Source organism: Dasypus novemcinctus, chromosome 5, assembly GCF_030445035.2.
Source record: "Dasypus novemcinctus isolate mDasNov1 chromosome 5, mDasNov1.1.hap2, whole genome shotgun sequence".
Taxonomy (NCBI): domain Eukaryota; kingdom Metazoa; phylum Chordata; class Mammalia; order Cingulata; family Dasypodidae; genus Dasypus; species Dasypus novemcinctus.
Window position 1 is genome coordinate 12182709 of NC_080677.1, and position 24328 is coordinate 12207036.

General features: G+C 59.4%; 1 protein-coding gene across 2 annotated transcripts; it reads right to left on the minus strand.

Annotated features, from left to right (window-relative positions):
• Nucleotides 1-157: 157 nt before the first annotated feature.
• DBNL (drebrin like) lies at nucleotides 158-11781 on the minus strand. Of its 2 annotated transcripts, none has more exons than XM_058296711.2 (13): nucleotides 11618-11781; nucleotides 7745-7800; nucleotides 4745-4857; nucleotides 4182-4256; nucleotides 3434-3580; nucleotides 3180-3257; nucleotides 2898-3049; nucleotides 2726-2774; nucleotides 2281-2365; nucleotides 1725-1832; nucleotides 1528-1646; nucleotides 1146-1251; nucleotides 158-880 (listed from the first exon to the last, which is right to left on the minus strand). In XM_058296711.2, the coding sequence occupies exons 1-13, from the start codon at nucleotides 11698-11700 to the stop codon at nucleotides 741-743; spliced, it is 1311 nt and encodes a 436-aa protein (XP_058152694.1). In that variant the 5' UTR covers nucleotides 11701-11781; the 3' UTR covers nucleotides 158-740. The 2 variants fall into 2 exon arrangements, with proteins under 2 accessions (XP_058152694.1, XP_058152695.1); XM_058296712.2 differs by lacking the exon at nucleotides 11618-11781 and adding an exon at nucleotides 11581-11604 and having other exon boundaries at nucleotides 601-880.
• Nucleotides 11782-24328: the final 12547 nt, after the last annotated feature.

The window sequence follows — 24328 nt, forward strand, 5'->3', positions numbered from 1 at the left end:
CAGCTGGAGGGCACATGAGCAGTGGCCAGCATGTCAAGGTGTGTCCCTAGCGTCTCCCTGGGTGCAGGGGACCGGAGGCTCCTGCACGATGCCCCTCACCCCCACTCTGGAGCCGAAGACCCCTCGCATTTTAAGGATGGAAAGACTCGCAGCAAAGTGGAGCCATGTGTGGGTTTATGCCTTCCAGGAACCCCTGGGGCATGATGCAGGTCCAGAACTGGAAGGAGCCTGCTCCCTGGGAGGGCAAAGGCAGTTCTGAGCCCAAAGCAGGTGTGCTCCTTGGAGACTCAGGGTGAGGTGGGGTCAGGTGGCCAGTGCGGGGCACTTGGTCGCTTTCCCGAAATTGAGTGAGCTACAAGGCAGAGCTAGGGCCAGTGTGCCAGGGCCACGGTGACACTGGAGACACAGGGCAGGGAGGGCCGCCAGGCTCAGAAGACAGCCCCTGCCCCAGCACGGCCATGCTGGGCCTCATGAGGCATAAGCTCTGCTCCGGGCAGCTGGGCAACTGCTCAGACCCCTGGCCCACAGCTGCGGGGTATGTGGGGCGGGCTGCTGGAGGGGCGGGGGCCACTGGAAGCGTGTTGGGGAATCACCGAGTCATTGCAGCGTTTGGGGTAATGGGCTCAAGTAGCCCAGCCAGAGGATGCCCAAGACCTCGTTTCCTCGGGGCACCTGTTTCTGGGGGACCCTCGCCCGTGGGGTTGGTCCTCTTCTGTGCCTCAGTCCCCCAGCCACAGCCCTCACTCGACGAGCTCCACGTAGTTGGCGGGAAACATGCCAAAGTGGCCATCGGGCCCATAGCCACGCCACCAGCCTTCGTCGATGACCTCGATGCCCGTGATGAGGTCCTCGGGGTCGAAGGAGATCTCGGTGTCGTCAGCTGCGAGCAGAAGGGCCAGCCAATGCAGCACAGGGCGCCCCGCGGTCCCGCCCCCTCCTACCTGCCCTGCTGGGGGCCCCGCCCTGACAGCCTGGGAGTCCACTCAGACCCCAGGCCCCAGAATGGGCAGCAAAGGGGCCCCTCACAGTGGGCGTCCCTGCCCCAGCCTCCCTCTATCCCCAGACCTCCTCCCTGGGCACTCCAGGCGCCCCACAGAGACGTCCCGCCTCTCGGCGTATGCGCAGGAGGTGGCGCGGCGCTGTACCTGCCTGGTAGTCGTACAGGGCCCGGGCGCAGAGCCCGCTGCCCCCGAGTGCTGGCCCCTGCACATAGCGGTCGGCATGCCCTGAGCCGGCTTCTTCCTGCTGCACCTGTGCAGGGCCGCGGGAGACAGGGAGCCGGTTACCCCAACATGGCCCCAGTCCCAGCCCCAGGCTGTCCACCTCCAGCCAACCTGGGAGGGGCCCAGCCCACCCGGAAGCTGCGCAGCCCCCAGCCCCCCAGGTACCCCGAAGCCAAAGCGCCAGGAAAACCTAAGATCCAGGCGTGTTTTTAAACCAACAATCCTGCAGAGTGCTCAGGAAAAGGCGTCAGCGTGCCAGCCTATGCCCACCCTCCACCCCCAGCCCCCAGCCCTGGCAACCAACCGGCGGGGGCTCCTCGTAGAGATTCTCCTGCTCCGGAGGCTCCTCATAGACGGTCTCCCCCTCCTCTTCTGCCCTTGCTGGAGACTGAGGGAGGCTGGGCGCTGGCTCTGCGTGGAAACCTGAACACAGGACGGTGTTTGCTTGGCCTCGGCCCACTTCCCTCCCTGGCCGCCCATTCCAGGCCCCCAAGAACCAACCGGGCGCAGTGCCTGCTCTGGGCCCTGAGGCGGTGGGAGCCGGCACCCTGGTGAGGGACGTCTCCGGCTGTGTGAGCTGCTTCTGCAGGAATGGGCTCCTCAGCTTGCCTGCAAAGCAACAGAAAATGCGCATGGGTGCCCGGGGCAGGGACAGGCCTGTCAGCCCCAGGACAGGCACGGGGGACCACCCCTGGCTCTGGGACCCCAGGATATGTAGGCAGGAGCAGGCCCCGGCTACAGTGTGGCCTATGGGCTGCGGCCAGGGGCAGCCCTGGGTGCTTTATGGACAGAGAAGTGCTTGGTGCAGTCCTTGGGACCCGGGTCACCAGCCTACCTACGAGCTGTGCCTGGGACTTGAGGTCTCCTCTCTGGAGACTGCATGCAGCCCCCCTCCTACCCGCCCCCCCAGCCTCTGCAGAATGAGGTCAAGAGCAGGAAATGCCTTCGCTGTCCCAGCTTCTCCTGGGGACACTCCTAAACCCAATCTCCCCTCCTCCCCCTCTGGGGAACCTATCACCCTGCTGCCAAGTGCACCCAATCGAGGCTGGCCACGCACCTGGCTGGGCACTGGTGATGGAGGTGGTGGACATGGCCCTCTCCTTCTGCTTGAAGACCTCCCTCGGGTGTGGACTGGTGGGCTCCTGGAGGACACACCCACCCGGCACCCATGAGCACCTGTGACCCGCTCTCGCCCCGCCATCCCCAGCCAGCAGCCTCTCCAGCCCGCCCTGCCTCACTCCCCCAAGAGATGGGGCCAGAGATGCGTGGTGGCCAGGAAGCCAAAAACCGGGCTTCTTCCAGGCCCACTGGAGGTCAGCTGCCCTTTGCTTTTCCCTCCACTGCCCTCTGATGCCCCCAAATGTGGCGCAGGTCCAAACCTGCCCCAGCTAGGTGAAGGCCCCTATGTGGACAGCCCACTCCTGGGACACTACAGGCAGCCTCTGCCCTGCTTTGGGGGCAAGACCTTGCCCAAGCCACAACTGCCAACGGGACAGTCTTACCTGCTCCTCTCTGGCCCTTGGAATAGCTTCTCGGGGCTGCTCAAGCTTCCTGATGGGGGAAGGGTGGGGGCAAAAGCTGCGGTGCGGCCACAGGCCCCTCACACCTTCCCAGGGAGGGGGCACCCAGGGAGGACAGCGGAGACCTGCTCTGGCCCCGGGGACCCAGCCTCACCTCGGGGGCCCGGCCTCGCCGTCCCGCTCCCGGTACTGCTGCTCCCGGCGAGCAGCCTCCCGCAGCTCCCGCTCCCGCCGCTCCGCCTCCACCTGCTGCCGCTCCTGCTCGGCCCGCCGCCGCTCCTCCAGCTTGCGGTTCTCCTCGTCCTTCTGCCGGGTGACTGGGCGCTCAGGCCGGGCCCGCCCCCCCCAGCGCCCCAGCGGGGCCTCCCCGCCCCCCCCCCCCCCCCCCCCCCCCCGGGGCTAAGGACCAGCCGCACGAGGCTCCGGCAGCGCTCACCTCAGCTTTGGCCCAGAAGCTGTCCTTGCCGACCCTCTTGATCTCCGACACCGCGTTGGTCTTCTGGTAGACGGAGCCCTGCAGGGGGCGGGGCGCTGCCTGAGGCCCGGCCCAGGGGCGGAGGAACCTCGAGTTCTGAGCGCCCCCCCACCCAGCACAGGGCTCGGGCAGCAGGCTGCTGGAGAAGGGGCTCCCACGTGCCCTGAGGGCACTGCCCAGGCTCCAGCCTCCTGCTTGCGGCTCCCGGCACTCACCACCGGAGCCTGCGGCCCGGAGTCCTGGAAACGGCTGCTTTCCTGGTGGAAGTTGTAGTTGGCACCCGAGGCCTTGGCCACCTTCTGCATGATGGACTCAGGCTCCACGTCCTCCTCCGCTCGGGCGTTGATGGTCACGTGAGCGCCCTGCAGGCGAGGGGGGGGCACTGGGTGGGCGGGGTCTCCTCACAGCACAGGTGGCCCCCCACAGCTCGGGGGTAGCGCCTCCGCTCTCCTCCGCTCCTAGCACCTGATGCTGGCTCTCTGAGCAAGTGCCTCGTGCACCCCACGAGCCCAGGGCGGGGCCCTGCTGCGCGGGGCTGCATCCCAGGGCCTGCCTCCGTGGGGCGGCCAGCTCAGGAGCCTCCAGCCCCTGCTGCTTGGGCTTTAAGGGGTGCCTGGAAATGAGCCCCTCTCCTGAGAAGAATCAGACCCAGGCCTCCCTCACGATCACTATACACCCCAGTAGCTTCAAGCCCTCCATGGAGAAACAGGCACAGCTGAAAGGCACTGGCAGGGGCTGAGGAAATGCACGCGCTGCCGTGAAGTGTGAACGGAACGGTCTTTTGAGATGAACACTGCTTTAAATTAAGAGGACTAAAAACGCTACCATTCCATAGCTGGTACCAGCGTGTTGAGATGATGGCAAGGGGCGTGTGTGGAGCGAGCCCTCCCGGGGTCGCCTGGCCCCCGGCCGCCAGACGGGCATGCAGCGGCTCTGGCCCACAGCCTGGCCCGCACCCCTCACCTTCAGGAAGCTGGCCATGGAGCTGACGTGGTTGGCACACACGCCCTTCCGCGCATCGTTCACACCCTCGCCAGTCTGCAACAGGAGACCAGCGTGACCCTCCCGCCCCCTCAGGGCGTCTATCTCCTCCCCTGCTGTGCGCCTCCAAGCCACTCCTGGCCCCCCACAGCCTTCCACCGCCCAGGTCCAGCCCTTCTGTGCCCTCAGGACCATACCGAGGGCGTGATGGCAACCGTTCTCTGCAGGCACTTAACCTCCTAACCTCCGCTGCACAGGTAGTATCTGGCCTGCAGCAGGACAGCTCTGCTCGAGGCCACCATGAACTGGCTGCACTCAGCAGCAGGCTGTCCTCTGGCTTCCTGAACTGACTACTCTGAAGTCTGTCCTCCCAGTCCCAAAAAAAACACAAAGGAGGAAAAACCAATCAAGCTTCCCAGTCCCGCCTGGAGGACCTAGGGCCCTGCCCCTCCTGCGTTGTGCGTAGCCCTGGTGTGCTGCCCCTGCAAGGGCAAAGCTAGGGGCCCAGGAGACGACTGCCCTCCCCTCCCTCAGGGGCCACGTACCCAGTTGATGAGCACGAACTTGGGCAGGCCGGAGTTGGGGTCTTTCACCCGGCAGAAGGCGTACATGACCTTCCCGCTGCTCAGCTCCTCCACCAGCTCCTCCAGGCCCCCCTCTGCAGAGCACAGGATGGTGGGCGGAGCCCTGCAGCCCACCTGGGCTCTGCAGCAGCCCCCCCCCTCCGCCACCCGCAGGGTCACCTGCAGAGGGTGTGAGACTGTGAAGCCCCGCCCCGCCTGCGCTGACCTGGCCGTCAGAGCATGGTGGGACCAGGAGTCCACACCGGACAGGCCCCTCAGGTGTGTTTTCAGTTTAACACACAACCTTACAGGTGTTCATTTAAATACTACTCCCCTGAACCCACAGCTAATCCTGGAAATAAAAATCAAATGTCATTTCTGTTACAAATTGGCCACCAGCCTTTCACGGGAGCCTGGAAAGGCTCTGGGGTGGGGCCTGCATGCCCCTGCATCTCCTGAGGCTCCTGAGAGCCCCAAAGCGTGCAACTGGCCGGCTGACTGGGCAGGCGCCGAGAGGGATGAGGGTCCGGGGGTCCTGGGGTCCTGGTGGGGACGGCACGAAACACCCCAGGCCCTGCCAGGTCCTCCAGCTCCAGGACCCTGCGGCTGCTGCTCCAGTCTTTAGAGGCAGGGTCCCTCGAGGCTTCCTCCCAGCTGGGTCACCAGCATCATGCCCCTCTGTGCAGAGGAGACCACTGTCCCACTCTCACCCCTGCCCGAGAAGACCACGCGGGAGGAGGTGCGAGCGCTCATGAGGCCCCCAGGACAGGAGCCAGCGGTGCACGGTGCCCGGGCCATAGTGCCACCTCTTGCTGGCCACTGCCCCGCCCCCTTCGTGACGCCCCCGCAGTGCTGGTCCACCCACCAGCACCTTCCTCACCGGCGTCCTCACCCTCACACTTTCCCAGCCCAGTCTCGCACACACATCACCTCCTCCGGGAGGCCCCCTGCCTGCTCAGGCTGCCGGGGGTCTTGGTGGACAGTGACTATCCCTGCCTCTCGGGAGGCCCTGGGGCCGAGGAGGCCCTGGCTGGGATGAAGGCAGATGCTGAGGCAGCAACTCAAGCTCGGGTCTTCCGGGGCCATGCTCCTCAGAGCCCCAAGCCCTGCGTGGAAAGGCTAGTGGGAGCGGCTGTGTTGCCTCCAGCCTGCGCGGCCAGGGCCTTGCTCTTGGCGCAACAGAGTGTGCAGGGCAGCAGGGGCCGCCCTGGCATGGTGGCTGGCGCGGTGCCTGCTCTCACACAGCAGCCTGTGGGAAGCGAGGTGGGGTCCCATCTTTCGGGGAGTCCCGGCAGGTGCCAGCCTCACCAGCACTGGAGCATCTGGGGGTGCAGGCTTTGGGCCCGGCCCACAGGCTACGCCCACCCAGTGCCCGGGCAGCCTCTCCACCTCGCCTAGGGCCCTGCTCTTTGGACGCCCCCTGGCTGTAGACAAAGCTTGACCTGGAGGCAGGACAGCGAGGGCAGGAGAGCGGAATGTGTGAGCGGTGAGGGCAGCCTCCCTCCCCACGCTGTTTGCTGGTGGGGCTGGGGGAGGCAAGGGCAGGAGCGGGCTGATGGGGATGTGATCCAGTCCAGAGCTTCCCTGCCTCTGCTGAGCACAGCCGCCAGGGGTCTTGGGGATACCAGCTCTGCCCAGGGGTCAGGGTGGGCCCAGAAAGCACATCCCAGAGGCTCCAAGTGAGGTGCAAGAACTGCAAAGAGGACAGCCCTGTGGCAGGGGGCCAGGTTCTGGAGAAGCCGCTGGCACTACCCACCAGGGTGGCCAGTTGTGCCCTCTGCCCTAGCCCCACCCAGCCTCTTGGGGAAGGGAACAAAGGGAGGCCCAGGCATCCTTCTGCCCACGGGACCTGGGGGGCCGAGCCTGGCCTCTGGCGGCAGAGCTCGCTGCTCCCCCACGGGGTGTTGTGGTTTGAACCTGCCCTACATGGCTCTACCGCAGGTAACATGAGCGCTTCTGCTGCTGCTTCCTCCTTCTGGCCAGGCACACAGGCTCTGGCCTCAGTGAGCTCACAGTGAGGCTGCAGGCTGCTGGGCAGGGGGCAGCCTGGGGACAATCAACTCGGGGAAACCTGGCTGGCCGGTCAGAGGCCCTGTGTTTTGCTCTGGAAGAGGTCGGCACTGGAGGCAGAGGGCAGCACCAGGCCAGGTCCAGAGGAGGGCCTACTCGGGGCAGGGCCCAGCAGCTTGCCCTGCCTGCTCCACCGCGGCCCAAACGCTGCGCCTCAACAACGCAGCTCTGACTGTACCAGCCCCTCGCCCCAAGGGCTCCTGCAGTCCCCAGACTGGTCCACGCCCCGGGTACCTGAGGCCACCCCCATCTGTCTCCAGAGCCAGACAAATCCCCCCCACCCCAGTCGAGCAGCAGTGGCTTTGCTGCACCTGTCGCCTGGCAAGGCGCACAGACGGCTGAGCTCCCTCACTCAGTGTGGGCGGCCCAGGGATTCTCCCCATGCCCTGAGCTGCCTGCCCCCAGCACGGACTGGCACCCCTGTGGCTGCAGCCCAGGGTTAGGCACGCAGCGGCCACTTCCCCATCTGTCCTCCCTGACTAGAACAGAAACCAGCACGGCTCTGCCTCACCAGGTGGCGGTGAGCCAAGGGAGAAGTTTCATGTAACGGAATACAGAAAGCTGCAGCTACCGTGCTGCCCAGGAGCTGAAGGGGCTGGGGCTCCTGGCCTGCTCGCCGGGTTTGCTGCAGCCTCCAGGCCCAGACAGGGTGAGAGGGAGAGCAAGGCGGGTGAGTCTGGCAGGGGAGGGGCTTGGGGCCCACTCCCCACTCTTACCTGGAAGAGGCCCACGTTGACAGCCATACCCGGCCAACAGCCACCTCCCTGGCCCTCTTGCTCCCACTGAGCTGGACCATGGAAGGTCACAACCCAAGCCCTGTGGTCAGGCCAGCCCTCGGCCCCCGTGCTTGGCCCACCCCCCTCCTGCCCCAGGCCCACCGGGAGCACAGGGACCCGCCTTGGTCACACTCACCCCCGGTGCCGGCCACGCGGATGTCGTTGCTGTTGCCTTCGTAGGTGAAGAGGGCCCTGGAACAGAGCACAGGGCCTCTGTCGCCAGCACTGTCCGCCACCTGGTACAACTGCTGAGCCATGCGGCACCCGGACTCATCCTGCTCCGCCACGGCCCAGCCTCCCCCAGGCTCATGAGGGACAAACCCCAGATCATGAGCACACATGACCACAGAGAAAACCTAAGCAGTAAAGCTTCATGGGGGAAATGGCATGAGCACGTTCCGAAAATGCTCACCTGACCTGTGGTTGCAAAGACCAAAGCCACCTACGTGTTCCAGCACCCCAGGCCCCCGAGAAGAAACACCCACTCAGGGCATCGCACAGCGCTGCCTGACCTTCTTGCACGCATCTGCTCTGCCCTCCCGTAAACCCCAAGGGACAGCGTGGGCCTTGCTGGCCGGACAGGTGCACACAGCCACGGGCACCCCAAGCAGGGACTCAGCGCGGAGTTGTCGGGAACTGCGCTCACCAAGCCGCTTCCCGAGGCGGGCAAGACTCTACGCAGAGCCTTCAAAGCACTGGAGGTGACTCTGGGGCCACCTCCTTCTTCTATCCACAAGCACCATATTTAAAGATTGATGATTCAAAGGAAACCTGGAAAACGTTCAGGTGCTTAAAGGAACGTGGAAACAGCTGAAGCTGGCCACTGAAGGTCCGATGACGACGGCCAGGGTTACAAGGAAGATGTGGCGTAAGAAGCCCCTCCCTCACCCCTCCAGCCGCAGCACCTCTCCCAGGGGTCCCAGGGGGGCAGCGATGGGGAGCCCAGGGCTGGAGATGCTGACCCCGGCACAGCAAGTCAGAGGCAAGCCCTGCCCAGTGTCTGTGGCTTCCTGAGGCTCCAAATACAGGACTCCCAAAGCAGACGGCGGGAGCTCCAGGGGACAGCACAACAGGGACCAAACTGACTGCTCACTTCTTCTCCAAGGCCCTGCCCACACCACAGGGCATAGCAGCTATGCCCCAGGGGAGGGAAGACATAGCCAGGCCGCGGCAGATCCCGCTGGTAAGAACAGACAGGCTGCCAGGAAAACTGCTTACCAGCAGAGGAAACAGAACAGACTGGGGTTTGGGAAACACTCAGAGAAAAAAGGACAGAGAAAACCACATGGAGAAAGAGAGAGGAGCCTGGTGGTGGTCATCCAGAGTGGCGCGAGCTGAGCACTGGTGGAGGCAAGAACCCATGCCTCCTGACGGTCACCAAGCCATGGCTACCGGAAGCTGCGGACACCGGTCTGGGCAGCAGGGCATGGCCAAGGACAGCCACTCGGCTCAGCTCCCAGCCAATGGAAGCGAGCAGGTGTGGGTGCCAAGTTCCATGCCTGCCCCTCACCTGTCTGGCCTCCTCCCCCACCTCCCCAAACCTTCCCATTCAGAGGCTCATTCCCACAGGCCAGTGGCATGAAAAAGCAATGGTGTGCTGGCCTGGACACCATGCAATTCATTCATTCCTTCCAAAAGTACTTCCTCAGACCTGCAGCTTATTGGTGACGGCACTGCAGCAGCAAACTATCACCTGCTGGCCCTGCCCCATGGAGGAGACAAAAATAAACATGCAAAATGAGAAGTGAGAGTGGGGGGCAGGAGGTGAGCTGGGAGCCAAGTGAACAGCCAGCCAGGCCGAGACCTAGGGGAAAAAGAGCCTGGGTGGGACCAAGAGCAAGAGCCACAACGTGCAGCGGTGGTGGAGCTGCTCCGCGATCTCCAGTGGACCAGCCCCGCCAGGCTTCGGGGTAGCTCCGTGCCACCCCTGCACGGGAGACCTTCCAGAGTGGCCTACTGCAGACCACGTCTTCTCCCTCAGGCAGTCCCTAGCGCTGTTCCTGTACTCCCTGTCTGCCCCTCGTCTGAGCGCCCACTGCCCATACCGGCCTGTGCACGAGATCCTGGGAGGCAGCCAGGGAAGAGAGGGGAGTGACAAGAAACGCAAGGGCTTTTGGCAGTGGTGCGGTTGTGAAGGAAGTCAAACCCACGGTGGGAAAGTGTGAGGAAGGTCAGAGAGCCAGGAGGCCCTCGGGGGGGGGGGGGGGGGGGCGGCCTGGCGGAAGCACACTGCAGACAGTCAGGGCAGCGCGAGCCAAGGCCAGATGGAGGACGCTGTGCGAGTGTGCGAAGCAGCGCAGTTCCAGGAGGGGTGGCGGAGAGAGGTTGGGGCGGGCAGGAGCCGGGACACGCGGGGCCTGCGGCTGGGCAGGGAATCAGTGTGTCACAGGAAGCCAGGGAGAGTTTCAAGTAGGGAAGTGATGTGATCCAGATATTCTTCTCAACTAGTGAGTGGGCCCCTGCCGCCCGGTCTTTTTTGAGTGAAAAATGTTCTAATGGATAGAAAACGACTAGAGTGTGTGAGGCTCAGGTACCACTGGCAGGTGCGTGAGCCCGGAAGGGACCTGGCCAGGAGGAAAAAGGAGGCTCAGCACCCCAGAAGGTCAATGGTGGGGGGGGGAGCACCAGTCCAGGAAGGGTGGAAGCACAGGTGACCCCAAGAGGGGCCTGGCATGGAGCAGGGCTTCATGCTCTAGCCATCGGCAGTTCCTGGGAAGGCTGAGGAGGAAAAGAAGCCTGGAGGGGACCAAGGAGAAGACCTGGGTCATCTAGGTGAGTGTGACCAGGCAAGAGCTTTAAGTGGAGCGACACCCATCACTGGGCAGGACCACAGAAGGACCAGAGCCTATGTGGAGGTCAGAATGTCACATGCTGTGGAGAGACTCTGATGGGGTGTGGACTAACAAGAGGGGGCCTGAGCGTCCTCCAAGAAACATAAACGGGGAGCATGAGAGAGGCCAGGGCAGGGGCTGACATCTAGAAACTCTCCTTAAAGAAAAATCAAGAGGGAATGATGTGGGAGTGAACTTGCTAAGAGGAAGAAAAGCCCCAGTTACAAGATGCCCCCCCTCCTGCCCCCTGAGCAAAGTGCTGTTACACACCTGCTGCCCAGGGTGCCCTTGGCACCCACCCTGTCGGGACAATCAGCAAAGACTCTGCTGGAAAGTTGGTGCTTTGGACAGGCTGGAGGAAAGGAAAGGCACCGACTTCCCTGGTGCTACAAGAGTGCACTGCATGAGAGCCCGTGGGGCCTAGGCACCAGCGAAACCAGAGGAAATGAGGAAGCAGCAGCCCTGAGATTAGCAGAGGGTGACAACGGCTGGAGGCATCCTGCCGGGGAAGGGTGAAGAGGCTCCTCTATGCACGCATTAGTTGGACCAGAATCTCCCGGTTCCAACACTCAGCATCCAGTTTCTATTCCCCAAGGGTGGTCGCTTGAGTCTACCATACTCAGCCTATTTCTCACTGAAAAGTGCCCCCAGCAAGCCAGCAAAGGCAATCTAAGCGCATGGGAAAGGTGGCACAGCTGCGTGCTCGCAGACCCGCCGCTAGCCAAGTGCGGGCTGCCAGGGTTATCCCCAAATCTCACTTCCAGGACCACCGGGTGCATGAGGTCACGTACGCTGGGCTTGGCAGCCGCCTGCCGGAGGCAGGAGAGGACCTGTCTCTAACAGGCGGGCGGTCTCCTCGCTCACTCAACCCCCTCCCCCCCACGGCCCAGACCCCCGACCTGGGGGCCTCCAGGGCAAGCCCCGGGTTCCCAGCCAGGCGGCCCAGCCCAGGAAGACGCGTGGAAAAGGACCCCGGCGCGGCCCCCTTCCCAGCGAGGCGGCGGCGCGAGCACAGCCAGGCCGGGGGTCCCGACTCGGGGGTCCCGGGGGGCGGCCCCAGGCCCCACACCTTCCCGCCGGCCGGGCTACCCTCTTTCCCCACAGGCCAGGCAAGGGGTGCCGGGTGGGGCCGGCTCCTCACCTAGGGCGGCCCCGCCCCGCGCCGCCTCAGCACCCACCAGTCGGTCGGGGACTTCTCGGCGACCACCCGCACGTAGGCCTCCTGCAGCGCCGGCCCGTTCCGGCTCAGGTTCACCGCCATGGTAGCCCGCGCTCCGCAGAGCCCGCGCCGCCGCCTGCGCCTTCTCCCGCTGGCCCGGCCCTCCCCTGGAGGAAGCCCCGCCCCCGGAAGCCCTGCCCCGCCGGAAGCCTCGGCGCCGGAGGGAAGCCCCGCCTCTCTGCGGAAAGCCCCGTCCCCGGAAACCCCGCCGCCGGAAGCCTCGTCCCCGGAGGGAAGCCCCGCCCCGCCCCGGAAGCCCCGCCCTCGCGGCCAGCTGCCCCGCCCCCACGACCGGAAGCAGGGCGCGGCACTTGGCGTCTTGACGCGGGGTGTGTTCAGGACCGTGCTCGTCGCTGTCGCGTTTCCCACCTGCAGATGCTTGCGGACAGAAGTGGTGTAGCTGGATCAAGTCCAGCCCTCTCAGAGAACCAGGCCGCTTTGTAGTTCTTGTGGCAGTTAATGCTCTTATGAGAAACGGGATTCGCCAGTGTCCCTCCCAGGCGGGATCTCCCGAGCTCGGTTTGAGCTGTGAATGCATCCGTGTGAACCGGCGCTCAGTGCTAGCGCAGCGCTGCAGACCTAGCTCACAATGTCCGGCCTCACCTGCATTTTTCCTTCCGAAATGTGGTTGAGGACCGGACAGTGGAGGAAACATCCTGCCTGTGCTCACCCCGCAGCCAGTCTGCTTGCTCTGCTGGGGGCCTCGCCCGCTGCCTTTCCAGACCCTGGAAATACCTCATCCGGCTCCCTTCCTCCAGGCCCCCCTCCCCCGGCAGCATCACTTTTTCTCACCCACAAATATGCTTGTGGATGACCAAAGGACCTGGAGGGAGACGTGGTAGGGAATGGGGATTCTATCCTGTTCTGGCCAAGGCCCAAGGCAGCTGTAGCTTCCTTTCCTGCCCCACCTCCTTAAAATACAGATCCACAGTCCATTAAGGCCACATATGCTTTGGGTTTCAGAATCTTTCAGATCTTAGAAATTAATAACAGTGCATGTCCTGTGTACTCTGTAAGCCCCACCACAGGACGGAGCAGCGACTAACTGGTCATCAGACACTTTCATACTCCCGCAGGGATGTGTGTGAATAATCAGCCAAGTGAGACGTTTAAAGACTTTAGCAGCGTCACAGCAGTTGGGTTGCGCTGCCAAATGACTTTCCAAAATCGTAAGGTTTTGAGGGTTATGGGTTGCAGGTAAGGGATTGAAGACCTTATTAGGGCGCACACTGTTCATTTGTGGTGACTATTTCTATTTCTTTTCACATCACTGTTGCTTGCCTTGCTGACACCTCTGGTAGTGAGAGGAGTTACCTCATCCCAACTTGGAGAAGGCTGCGGTCCTGGGAAGACAACCCCTTTCAGCAACTCCAGTCTGCCACTCCCCACCCCCATCCTGAATCAACTCTTTGGCAGTGCAGGTCTCCCACCTCTCCACACTGACTTCACTACTATGTTTACATTCGAAAAATGAACACTGAAATGTAGGCCCCCCCCCCCCCAAGTCTCTCTCTCTTTTTTTTTGTAACCTTCAGCAACATCTTTTGTAACCTTCAGCAACATCTTTTCTGCCTCGCTGTTTTCCTCACCTGACCTTAACGTGACTTCTTGGTTTCATTCACGCTTCCCTCAGTTTCCATGTTCTGGGGGAGTTCAGTCCTCAATGTTAGGGTTCTTCTGCCTTCTTCTCTTTGGCTCCCCATCTGTTTTTGTTTCTCTCCTTTCTCTGAGAATGTCCCTATTTAAACACCTTCCAGTTACAAGTTTCCTTCATCTGCTTGGCTACCAGTCCCCAGACTGAGATGCTTTTCACCCTGGAAGGTCTGGGAGCACTTTTCAACATTTTAGTCAACCTGAGGAGACCCTACCCTCACCAGAAATCACATTGCTTTCTCCCAGAATGTAGCCAGGTGTATTGCATGCCGATGAACACTTACTGTCTCCAATGAAGGAAAATAAAACAAGAAAACTATTTCTTAATAAACACTTTATTTGGTGAACATAGTCTCTCAAAACCCAAGCGTCCTGGAAAAAATGATGAGGGGTTCCTGGTGGTGGGAGCATGGGGGCTACGAGGATGCCATTTTCCTGCTCTAGTTTAGGGGATGCTGTTCAGCCTGGCAGCGTGGAGGGTCACACTTGACTGAGATTGAATGTGGAGAAGGAGCCAACCACAGAAAGCTTTAGGCAGCAGAATGTTCTGGGAAGAGGGAACAAGAAGTGCTAAAGCTCTGGGGTGGGGACCAGGCTAATGGGCCTGAAGGATGGGGCCTGGGGAGGAGGGGAGGGGCAGGTCGGGACATGGTGGAGGCTTGTGGGTCAGGAGAAGGGCCCTGGGCTGTACCTAAGGTGTAACAGGGCATCCCTGCTGGTTTTAAAGAGAGAGGATTGATCCGATGGGCATTTTTAAAAGACCCCCCCCTCTGCTGCATGTCGCCTACCCCCCACCCTCCGTCCACTTCCGTGTTTTTCCATTTCCTGTCAGCCATACCCTGAGGTTGACTGCCCCTGAGTTGTCTGCAGAGGTCTTTCCTGGAACTCTTTCTTCTCTCTTAATGCACTCTCTTGGCATTAGCACCAACCTTTTATGATTTTTTCCTCTGGGGGGAACTCGGGTCTGCTTTATGCCTGATGCTTTCCTGCTGGGTTTCGACGACAGATCAGGCCAGGGAACCAAGAGTCCTGGATGGACAGTGTCCCCCCAGCCTCTGAGGGCCCACCGTGCATCTGTCCCTGGAAGGAGGATCCCTGTGGAAGGAACCAACAGCATCAAAAAGGAACTGTGCTGAGAAGCAAAGCCAGACCAGTTAGAGCAGTTCCCTGCTTATCCAATGACACTTTCATCGATGGAAGTGTCAATTAGCAGGAAAAGCATTTACTTAAGAAAAACACACCAGGATTCCAAGTTTTTCCTCCAGCCACCACGTGGCCACATTACTGCAGAGCTCGGGAATCGGAATCATTGCTTTCTCTATCCTAAAAAGGAAACTTGTTTATCTTGCATGGTAAGTAGAGTCTAGTAAACAAATACTTCACATCCTGAGAGATTAAAGCAAAACAAAACTAGCCTTCAGAGTGAAGTGTTGGCTAATGGTTTGAACAAACTAAGTAGCAGATGCCCGGGATGGTGGGGAGGGAGATGGAGGTGGGGCTCCCAGGAGAGACCCTGACCTGAGACTCTGCAGGTGGAAGGCCCCACTCTGAAGGGCTGTGGGCTCGCGGGAAAGGCAGAGCTGCCTCCTGCAGCCTGAGGAACGCCCTTTCCTGACTCCCTCATCATTTCCAAAGTTCAGAGAGGTCGTTCTTGTTCACACAGCTCTTTCCATGAGTGTCTGTGGCTTCTCAAGTGCATTTTGCTGCCTCCACCCTGGAATCGGGCCAAGTTCCCCGCTGTAGCTTGGCGGACCCAGAAAGGAGGCCGCAGAAACCCAAGCAAGGCTCACCAGAGATGGACCCAAAGGAAACAGGAGACATGGGCGATGGGGCTTCTGTGTCTCCTGAGGCTCCCACAAAGCACGGCTTTCCATCCTGACGTCGTAACCAGCGATCGACAAACCCGGCCGTTGGTTCCCATTACAGGCAGAGGGCATCGTGGGTCTGCTGCTCCTTGGCATTCGACCCGCGTGGAGAAACGGGCAGCTGCTCTCAGAGACGAGCCCTGGCTTCCGTGCCCACTGCCCGCAGCCCCAACCGGCATGTCCGCCCCCACCCTGTTCCTGGAGCTGGGCTCCGTGTGCCTGGCCAGGGCATGCTTGCTCCTGGAGCAGCTGAGGCCAGGCTGGGCCCAGGCCAGCGGCTCCTCTTCCCTTTTCCTTCACAGGGTAGAGGAGAAATGCAAAGATTGAGGCAGCTTGGAGCTGGTGTCCACTGCTCAAAATTTCCCTGGGGTCCTAGGGTGCAACAGAGACTTAACGCGAAAAGGTCGCAGGTGCCAGTTGTGTGCCTGGTACCTCCTAGTTCATTATCCAGACGTGTTTTAATACTAAAGCCTCCGTCCTACCATTCCTCAAACCCCAGTGTGCTGAAGGACAAACCTACAGCTTCACTGATTGCTCCTGCCCCCACCCCCCGCCCCATCGCCCCCAGGAGGTCACAGAGCCCCAGTTTGGGCAAGGGTGGACTTGGGTCCAAGGTGAAGTCCCCTCCAGGGGAGTTCTCAGGTGCGTCAGCAGCTTCCCAAGCAGTTACTCCTGAGCCCCGGCCTTTGCTTGAGAGCTCGTTGGTCCTCGAGGGCCTCCTTCTCCGCTCACCCCTCGGGACCTGCCATAGCCCCCCTCATCCAGAGGCCTTCCGGGGGAAGCCCTGGCTAGGTGTGAACGCAGGCTGCCCTGGACTGGTGCCCCCCGGGGATTCCTGGGGCTGGTTTACGCCTCCCCGAAGGCAGCTGCTTATAATCTCTCCACACCCACCCACCCCTTGCACACAGTACTGTGCTCGGTCAGTTCTAGGAGAAAGTCACTCACAAGACTAGATAAACTGCCACCAGCCCCACCTCAAGCCACCGTGGATGAGCTGGAGGCTGGGGGCAGGGCTGAAAGCCAGGGACCGGGACAGGTTTGTTGAGGCCCTCCAAAGGAGAGGCCCCCCTGCCCTGCCCTGCTCCAAGGGAAGCACTGTTCCAAGGAGCTGGGCCCCAGACATATGCATGTGGAGGGCGGGCAGTGGGACCTGGGACGACTTGGGGAGGCAGGGAAGGAACCCATCTTTTAGGAAAAACCAGGAAGTTTTTGTCTGGTCTGATAGGGAGTTTTGCAGATTCTTGAGAAGATTCTTCTAAATAAGATCTTTCTGTCAACCAGGAAAGAGGGATTCTGGAGCCTGGACTGGTGAGACAGGTTCTTCCTGTCTCAGCCCACAGGTAGCTCTGGAGGGCAGGCTGGTGGGAGGCCCGGCCACACCCCTCACCGCACTGCCCGGCTGCTGCCTGCCTCGGGGTGCTGGCAGCCACCTCCTTCCATTTGTCAGGGGCAGTGTTCGCGGTGCGATCCGCGCCCCAGCTCTTCCCAGCACCAGCAGGGCCCAGGGCTCACAGGAAGAGCCAGCCCTGGAAGGGACATACAGGGGGAAGGGGCTGGAGAGGGGCGAGGGCCTGGGTCTCCTCTGTCTCCTGCTTTGGATACCAAGGCCAGCTGAGCAGACCAGTTCTGCTGGCACCTTCTGGCCACTTCTAGAGACTTCCTCCTGGTCCTTGGAGACAGAAGCAGGGGGTGAGGGCCAGAACTGCGCCCACACGTGGCCAGGCCTGCCAGATGTTAGCATTCTAGCATTTTAATCCTTTGCCACGAGACTTTGATTCTTTGTCGTGTCCTTGGGTCTCCCGGATCTTCCTGGAAGCTGAGAAAGGCTTACCATCTCAGCCTCGTTCCTCAAAGCCAAGGGGTCACGTGCTCTTCACGGATCGAGTGCTCAGAAGCACTCCCCCCCACCTCACACACACACACACACACACACACACACACACGCTGCCTGCGATCGGCTTCCAGATCTGCGTCCCACTGCCGCCTGCGACTCACCTTCGGAAGCACGCCGCCCCCCACGTGGGTCACAGCTCACTTCTGAACAAGGCTCTCCAGCTAAGGAGCAGATGTGTGATGGTGTACTAGTTCTCAAGCCAGCTCGAGCCCTGAAGCCTGAGGAGGGGTGACTTTCCTAATGAGCAGGGCCAGGCAGAGTCTCCGGGGTACACGCTTACTTCAGAACACGGGGGAAGAGGGCTGCCTGTATGGGAGGGTGATCATCTATTTCCATGTAATTTTCCCATAAAAGGTCCATCCAGGGAAGTGGATTTGGCTCAGCTCATAGAACATCCGCCTACCACATGGGAGGTCCAGGGTTCAAACCCAGGGCCTCCTGACCCGTGTGGTGAGCTGGCCCATGTGCAGTGCTGATGTGTGCAGGGAGTGCCATGCCACATAGGGGTGTCCCCACAGGAGTGCCATGCCACGCAGGGGTGTCCCCTGCATAGGGGAGCCCCACGCACAAGGAGTGCACCCCATAAGGAGAGCCACCCCACGCGATAAAAGTGCAGCCTGTCTAGGAATGGTGCCACACATGGAGAGCTGACGCAGCAAGATGATGGAACAAAAAGTAACACAGATTCCCGGTGCTGCCGGCAAGAATGCAAATGGACACAGAAGAACACACAGCAAATGGACACAGAGAGCAGACAACGGGGGGGTGGGGGGGGGGGTGGGGGGAGTGGGGGGGAGAAATAAATAAAAATAAATCTTAAAAAAAAAAGCGCATCCAACAGTAAGTGTCTGCCTCACTCTGAAACGTGTCCTGAAAGGGAGAGTGTGCAATCTTGCCAGAGTCCCCCATAGAGTTGGAAACTTCTTGCCGCAACATAAATCAGTGCATCTCACTCTACTGTGGAAGGAGGTTTTATTTACATCTCCCCTTGTTAAAATAAATTTCCAGCTCGTTTCAGAGTTTATTTCTTAGCTTTTTAAATAAATATCCGGTTTGTTCACAGAGCTTCTTAGCTTTTAAAATGTCACTGTTTTCTCTGTCCTTCAGCAGCTGAAGATCCTAAAGCTACCCAGTTACACAAGACCACATTTTTTTTTTTTTTTTTTTTTTTTTTTGCTTTTAGAAATTATTTATTTCAAACATTTACAATTTTCACGTTGAATGCAAAATAGCTGGTAAAAAGGAAAAGAAAACAACATTGAAAAATGTATCAAACTGACCCCTTGCCCCATATACAGACATCAGCCTTTGGTATTTGCTTTCAGTAATTAGGTAAAAACATTGTTATCTGTTTATTTTAAGGAAGGTCCTCAGTTGCTTACACCCTAATGGAGGAGATAAGCTGGGAAATTACTGCTCTGTGAGACACCGCGATTCTCTCTGAAGGTGTGACCCTGCCTCTCGATAGGTGAAGGGGCAGAGGAGGGGTGGGTGCTTGAGCGTCTTCAGGGGACCCCTTGCTAGCCGTGCCCGCCAGGCGGGGGGAGCTGGTTTAGCGCTGGCCGCCACCCGCCCCAGCACACCCATCCCCAGCCACGGGCTGGACAGGGCTCCGGATCCCAGCCGCACTGGGCCATGATTCCCAATCCCGGGATGCAGGACGGCGAGGCCAGAAAGAGGGCTCTGCCCGGCCCGGGCTGAGGAGGGTCCGGCCCGCCGTGGCCAGCGGCACGGCACAGAGACACCACGGACCCCCGAGCGGACGCAGACGAGGAGGCGGAGGCGCTTGCGGGGGCGCGGCTGCCCAGCACGCGGAGCCTGCCATCCCGGGACCCTGACGGGGCACTGGGGTCCCGGCGCAGCGGTGGGGAGGCCCCGCAGGGCTCTGGGCGCTCTGCGCAGTCTCTGTGACGTCCCACCAAGGCTGCAATAATTCTATGCGAACGGTTAAAAAAGGTCTGGCCCATCTGGATCCCAGCACCACCCTCCTTGAACCGTGTGGGCGTTACCCCCCAAGCCCACCTCCCCTTTCACAGCACAGGAGCTGCTGGAAGAGGGAGAGAGGGGGGAGAGAGGGGAGAGAGGGGAGGGAGGGAGAGAGGGGAGGGAGGAAGAGAAGGGGGAGGGAGGGGAGAGAGAGTGAGGGAGAGGGGGGAGGAAGGGAGAGGGGGGGAGGGAGGAAGAGAAAGGAGAGTGGAGGAGGAAGAGGGGGGAGGGAGGGAGAGGGGGAGGAGAAGAGGGGGGAGGGAGGGAAAGAAGAGGAAGGGAGGGGGAGGGGAAGTGAAGGGGAGGGAGGGAAAGAGAGAGAGGCAGAGGGAGGGAGAAGGAGAGGGAGGGAGGGCAGGAAGACCCGCTGGCGGTGTAGGATGAGGTGGGGGGGTGGTGGCGCCAAGTGGTGGTCTCTGGGAGGCCGCAGGGAGACTGACTTCCTGTGTACGCTTACACAGCTCTGAAAGGCTATGACATTTAAAAAATGTCAAAAAGGAGGTGAATGTTCCGTTCAAATTATTTCCAAATAAAAGTTGTTGTTTTTTTTTTAAGCGTGAATGTTCTCACCAGGCCGCTGGCAGGAATGGGCGGCAGGGCCCCGTGGGGGCACTGGGGCCATCGAGTCACCTGCCAAGCCCCGGCCGCCCGCAGCACCTGCGCGCGCCCTCCTCGGCGCGCCCCTCGCAGCCTCGCCAGCGCCCCCTGCTGTTCAGGCTTCCCGCTGCCCGGCCCGCGGGGCAGGGTCCCCAGGTGGGGCTGCTGCCCAGGGCGGCACAGACGCCACAGTCGTGCGGCCGCCCTGCAGCCCGGCCGTCCCCACGGCCTCCTGGTGATGACCGTCCTGCAGCCGCCCCTCGGCCGGGCGAGGCGCCGCTGTTTTCAGTATAGAGGAATCAGGCCCGGAAAGGGAGGGACCCCGCAGCCTGGCCCGGGCCGGGCTCCACCGTCTGCGGTTGGAAAGACCCCACCTCTCTGACGCCCCGACTTCAGGGAGGGCGAGGCGCGGGCGCTGTGGGCGCCGGGCTGTCCGAGGCCAGTCAGCGGCAGCCCCGCCCAGTGGGGGGCGGCTGAGAGCCCCTGGGGGTGACTCAGGGCCTGTGGAGGGGAGCGGAGCAGGGGCACTGGGCCGTCTCAAGGAGGGTCTGTGCCGAGGCCCCAGCAGCAGCTGTCCTTTAGGGGAGGTGGGGCTCCCCTTTGGGGAATCAACCAGGAGACCCAGGTTGACTCAGCGTCAGCTCGATCTCAGCAGTCACCCCAAGTTTACCTTGACGTCATGGGAAGTGACAGGTAAGGGGAACGTTCTATGAAGAAGGCTCTGCGAGGAAACAGGCACTGGCGGGCCTGGGCTAGGTTGGGCCAGGACAGTGCAGCTACAGCCACCTTGGCTCTTCAGCTTTGGGCGAGCTGGCTCCGTTTCCGCTCTGTGCCGGGAGAAAGTTCAGCTCTCACAAGCCTATGCAGGCCTTTCCGGGGCCCTGGGGGCCCAGCTTTCCTCATGGCACACGGGCACCACCCTCTGACGAGACCCCCCTCCCAGTGGTCCGCTCATTTTCCCGTAGCTGCACCACTGCAGCCTAATAGTGAAGGGTGAGCGTCCCTGAGCCCAAGATGCCCACAGGGTGGGGTGAGGGGTACACGAGCAGTCACCCTGGCCAGGTACAGGGGGCCCGGTTAATTTAAAGGAACACCCCAGGCTTTAGAGGACGCGGGCTCTTCTCAGAAGCTAATGTGCCTCAGGGCAGGCTGGCTCTCCATGCCCTGGTTCCCGATGATGCCAGGGAGGGCAGGTGCTCCATTTTTTTTTCTTTTTTTGGGGGGGCGCTCCATTTTGAAGGGGAGCCTGGTGGCCACCCAACCTTTGCACTCACTGCCTCTAGTAAAAGGCAACTCACAGCAAATGGGGGGGCCGACACACAATGGATTGGTTCTGGTTTTCTTAAAACACAACCAAACAAATAACCTGGCTGGGCTGATACATTTGGGGGTCTTCATTGAAAGGCTTCTTTAATCTGAAGCCCTAAAAAATACTTACAATCGTCACCCAACGTCCCTCTGGACACCTGGCAGGAGGGTCACTCTGCAGTCAGCTAATTCCTGGGAACGCGGAGCTGCTCTCCTGTGCTGGGGATAGGAAATGCCTCCAGTCCGCCATGCTGCTCCAAGCACCAATCCTGGCCGCAAGGGATGGACTCTTCTAGGAGGTGGGGGTGGGGGGCCAGGCCCCGGGAAGGGCTTAGCTTTGGCTAATGAACACGAGTGAAGAGAAGTCCCCAGAGCTGGGACTTGTGTGCTGAGGCTGCTGGGTCGACAGGCTCATTTCCACCTTATAAATTAGGATATGGAAATGTAAAGAGGTCAAGTTACTGACCCGAGGTCACAGAACCACAGTGGCCATAGGGTGAGGAAGGACGACAGCCCCCTCCGCCCTGGGGTCTTAGGATGCTGGACAAAGAGCGACTTGGGTGCTCTGGAGAACGGCAGAACCCCCTCCCCAGGCCTGCTGCGCTGCCCGTGTCTGAGACTGACACTGCAATGGGATGCCCTTCAGGGGATGTGATGCTGGTCACAACCCTAAGGGCGATCCTGACCAGCAGGGGCTTGAGGCCCAAGCTTTTGGGACAGGGACTCTTGGTCTTGGGCTTGCATGGATGAGAATGTTTCCTGGACTCCCAATACTCTCCCATCCAGACTCAAGGAGACCTCAATAAACTCCTCGGAGTTTCCCTCAGGGTTCTAACATGAAGGAAGGAGGCACAGGAAAAGTCCCGGGGGATGGCCAAGCCCAGGTCTGGGGCATGATTCTGCACCAAGCTCAGACTTGGCGATGGCCTCAAGCCTGTCCAGGGTTCCTTACCTGAACTCTGCCCAGAACTGATCTCATGCAGGTGATGTCAGCAAGGTGGAAGAGGAGGCGCCCTGGGTGAACGCTCCTCACCCTGGCCGACAAAACACCACCCGCACAAGCCGGACCGCCCAGAACGAACCCTTCCTGGACTCTGGAAGGCACGGAGGAGCGAGGTGCAGCCCAGCCTAAAGTGGCAGGACTGAGGCAGGCCCCTCCCCTTGCCGGGCCCCCTCCCCTTGTCGGGCCCCCCTTGCCCTGGCCTGCCCAGGGGTGCACCGCCCATAGCTGCACCCCCCATAGCTGCACCCCCGGGCCATGCCCGGACCTCCCAGTGTGGGTCCTTTTTAGTGTGTTTGTCTGTCTGCCCAAACCTGCTCCCTGAAAGGCTGACTCAGGGTAATTAGTTTTGCCTAATCCAGAAATTACAGGAGGGGAGAAGCATGAAAAGAGAAAGACATGAGATGTAAAATTCAGCACTTGGGGCACAGGAAGAGAAGCTGGGAAATATATATATATATATATATATATATATATATATATATATATATATATATATATAAATTTATTTATTTTTCATTTTTATTTTTTGGAGGGGAAACTAGGAAACATGTATTCTGGGGAATCTTTGAAATCTGCTGCACACACCCAGGGCAAGATACACAGAAAGACCTGAGAAGAATCTAACTGTTCACTGAGGGCTAACTTATGAGCTTGGTGTAAACTGGGCTGAGTGTTGAAAGAGTGCCTGGAGACAGAGCCTCTCTACACTACAGCCTTCAGCAATAAAACACACACACATATATACCAAAACCAAAAATAAAACAGTAAAACCTGGTGAAGGGGTAGAATCTGACTTTCAGAGTTACACATACAAATAATCAAAAAACCACACTTTCACACAAAAAAAATCACCAGACACACAAAGAAACAGGAAGAGATGGCCCATTGAAAGGAACAAAATAAAGTGAAAGAATCTACCCCTGGGGAAGCTCAACCACTGGAATTACAAATCAAAGATATTAGGTCAACTTTCCTAAAAAAAGCCACAGAACTAAAGGAAAACACGGACAAAGAACTAAAGGAAGTTAGGAAAATGATACGTGACGGAGGAATTAGAAAATTTAAAAGGAACCAAACAGAAATTCTGGAAAGAAGAATATAATTACTGAAATTAAAAATTAATGAGGAAAGTGGATTTGGCTCAACAGATGGATAGGGCATCCGTCTACCACATGGGAGGTCCAAGGTTCAAACCCAGGGCCTCCTGACCCATGTGGTGAGCTAGCCCACGCACAATGCTGATGTGTGCAAAAAGTGACATGCCACACAGGGGTGTCCTCCATGTAGGGGAGCCCCACGTGCAAGGAGTACGTCCTGTGAGGAGAGCCGCCCAGCATGAAAAAAGTGCAGCCTGCTCAGGAATGGCACTGCGCATAGATAGAGCTGACGCAGCAAGATGATGCAACAAAACGAGACACAGATTCTGGGTGCCACTGACAAGAATACAGTGAAAGGACACAGAGTAGACAACTTGGGGGGGGGCAGGGAAGGGGAGAGAAATAAATAAAAAATAAATCTTAAAAAAAAATTCACTAGAAGGGCCCTACAGCAAATTTGAAGAGGCAGAAGAATCAATGAACTTGAAGATAGGAGAGGTGAAAATTTTCAAGATGTATAGCATGTGGGAACGGTAGCCATGGGGGCTGCTGGGTGTGGGGAACGGGAGGAAGAGATGAGATGTGGAGGCGTTTTCGGGACGTGGAGTTGTCCTGGATAGTGCTTCACGGACAATTACGGGACACTGTAGATCCCCCCAGGGCCCACTGGATGGAACGTGAGAGAGTCTGGGCTATGATGTGGACCATTGACTATGGGGTGCAGTGATGCTCAGAGATGAACTTACCAGGTGCAATGGATGTATCACGATGATGGGAGAGAGTGTTGCTGTGGGGGGAGTGGGGGGCGGGGGCGGTGGGGTTGAATGGGACCTCATATATTTTTTTTAATGTAATTAAAAAATAATAATAATAAATAAATATTTAAAAAAAAAAGATGTATAGCAGACAGAAAAAAGAATGAAAAAAGTGGCAGAGCCTAAGGGACCCATGAGACACCATGAAGTATACAAACATACACAGTATGGGAGTCCCAGAAGGTGAAGAGAAGGAGAGAGGGGCAGAACAAATATTTGAAGAAATAATGATGGAAAACTCCCCAAATTTGACCAAAGACATGATATACACATCCAAGAAGCTCAACAAACTCCAAACAGGGTAAACTCAAAGGATCCATGCCATGGCTTATTACCATCACAAAGAAGACCAAAGACAAACAGAGAATCCTAAAAGCAGCAGGAGAGAAGTGACTTCTTACATAAAAAGGAGTCTCAGTAAGATTAAGTGCTGATTTCTCATCAGAAACCAT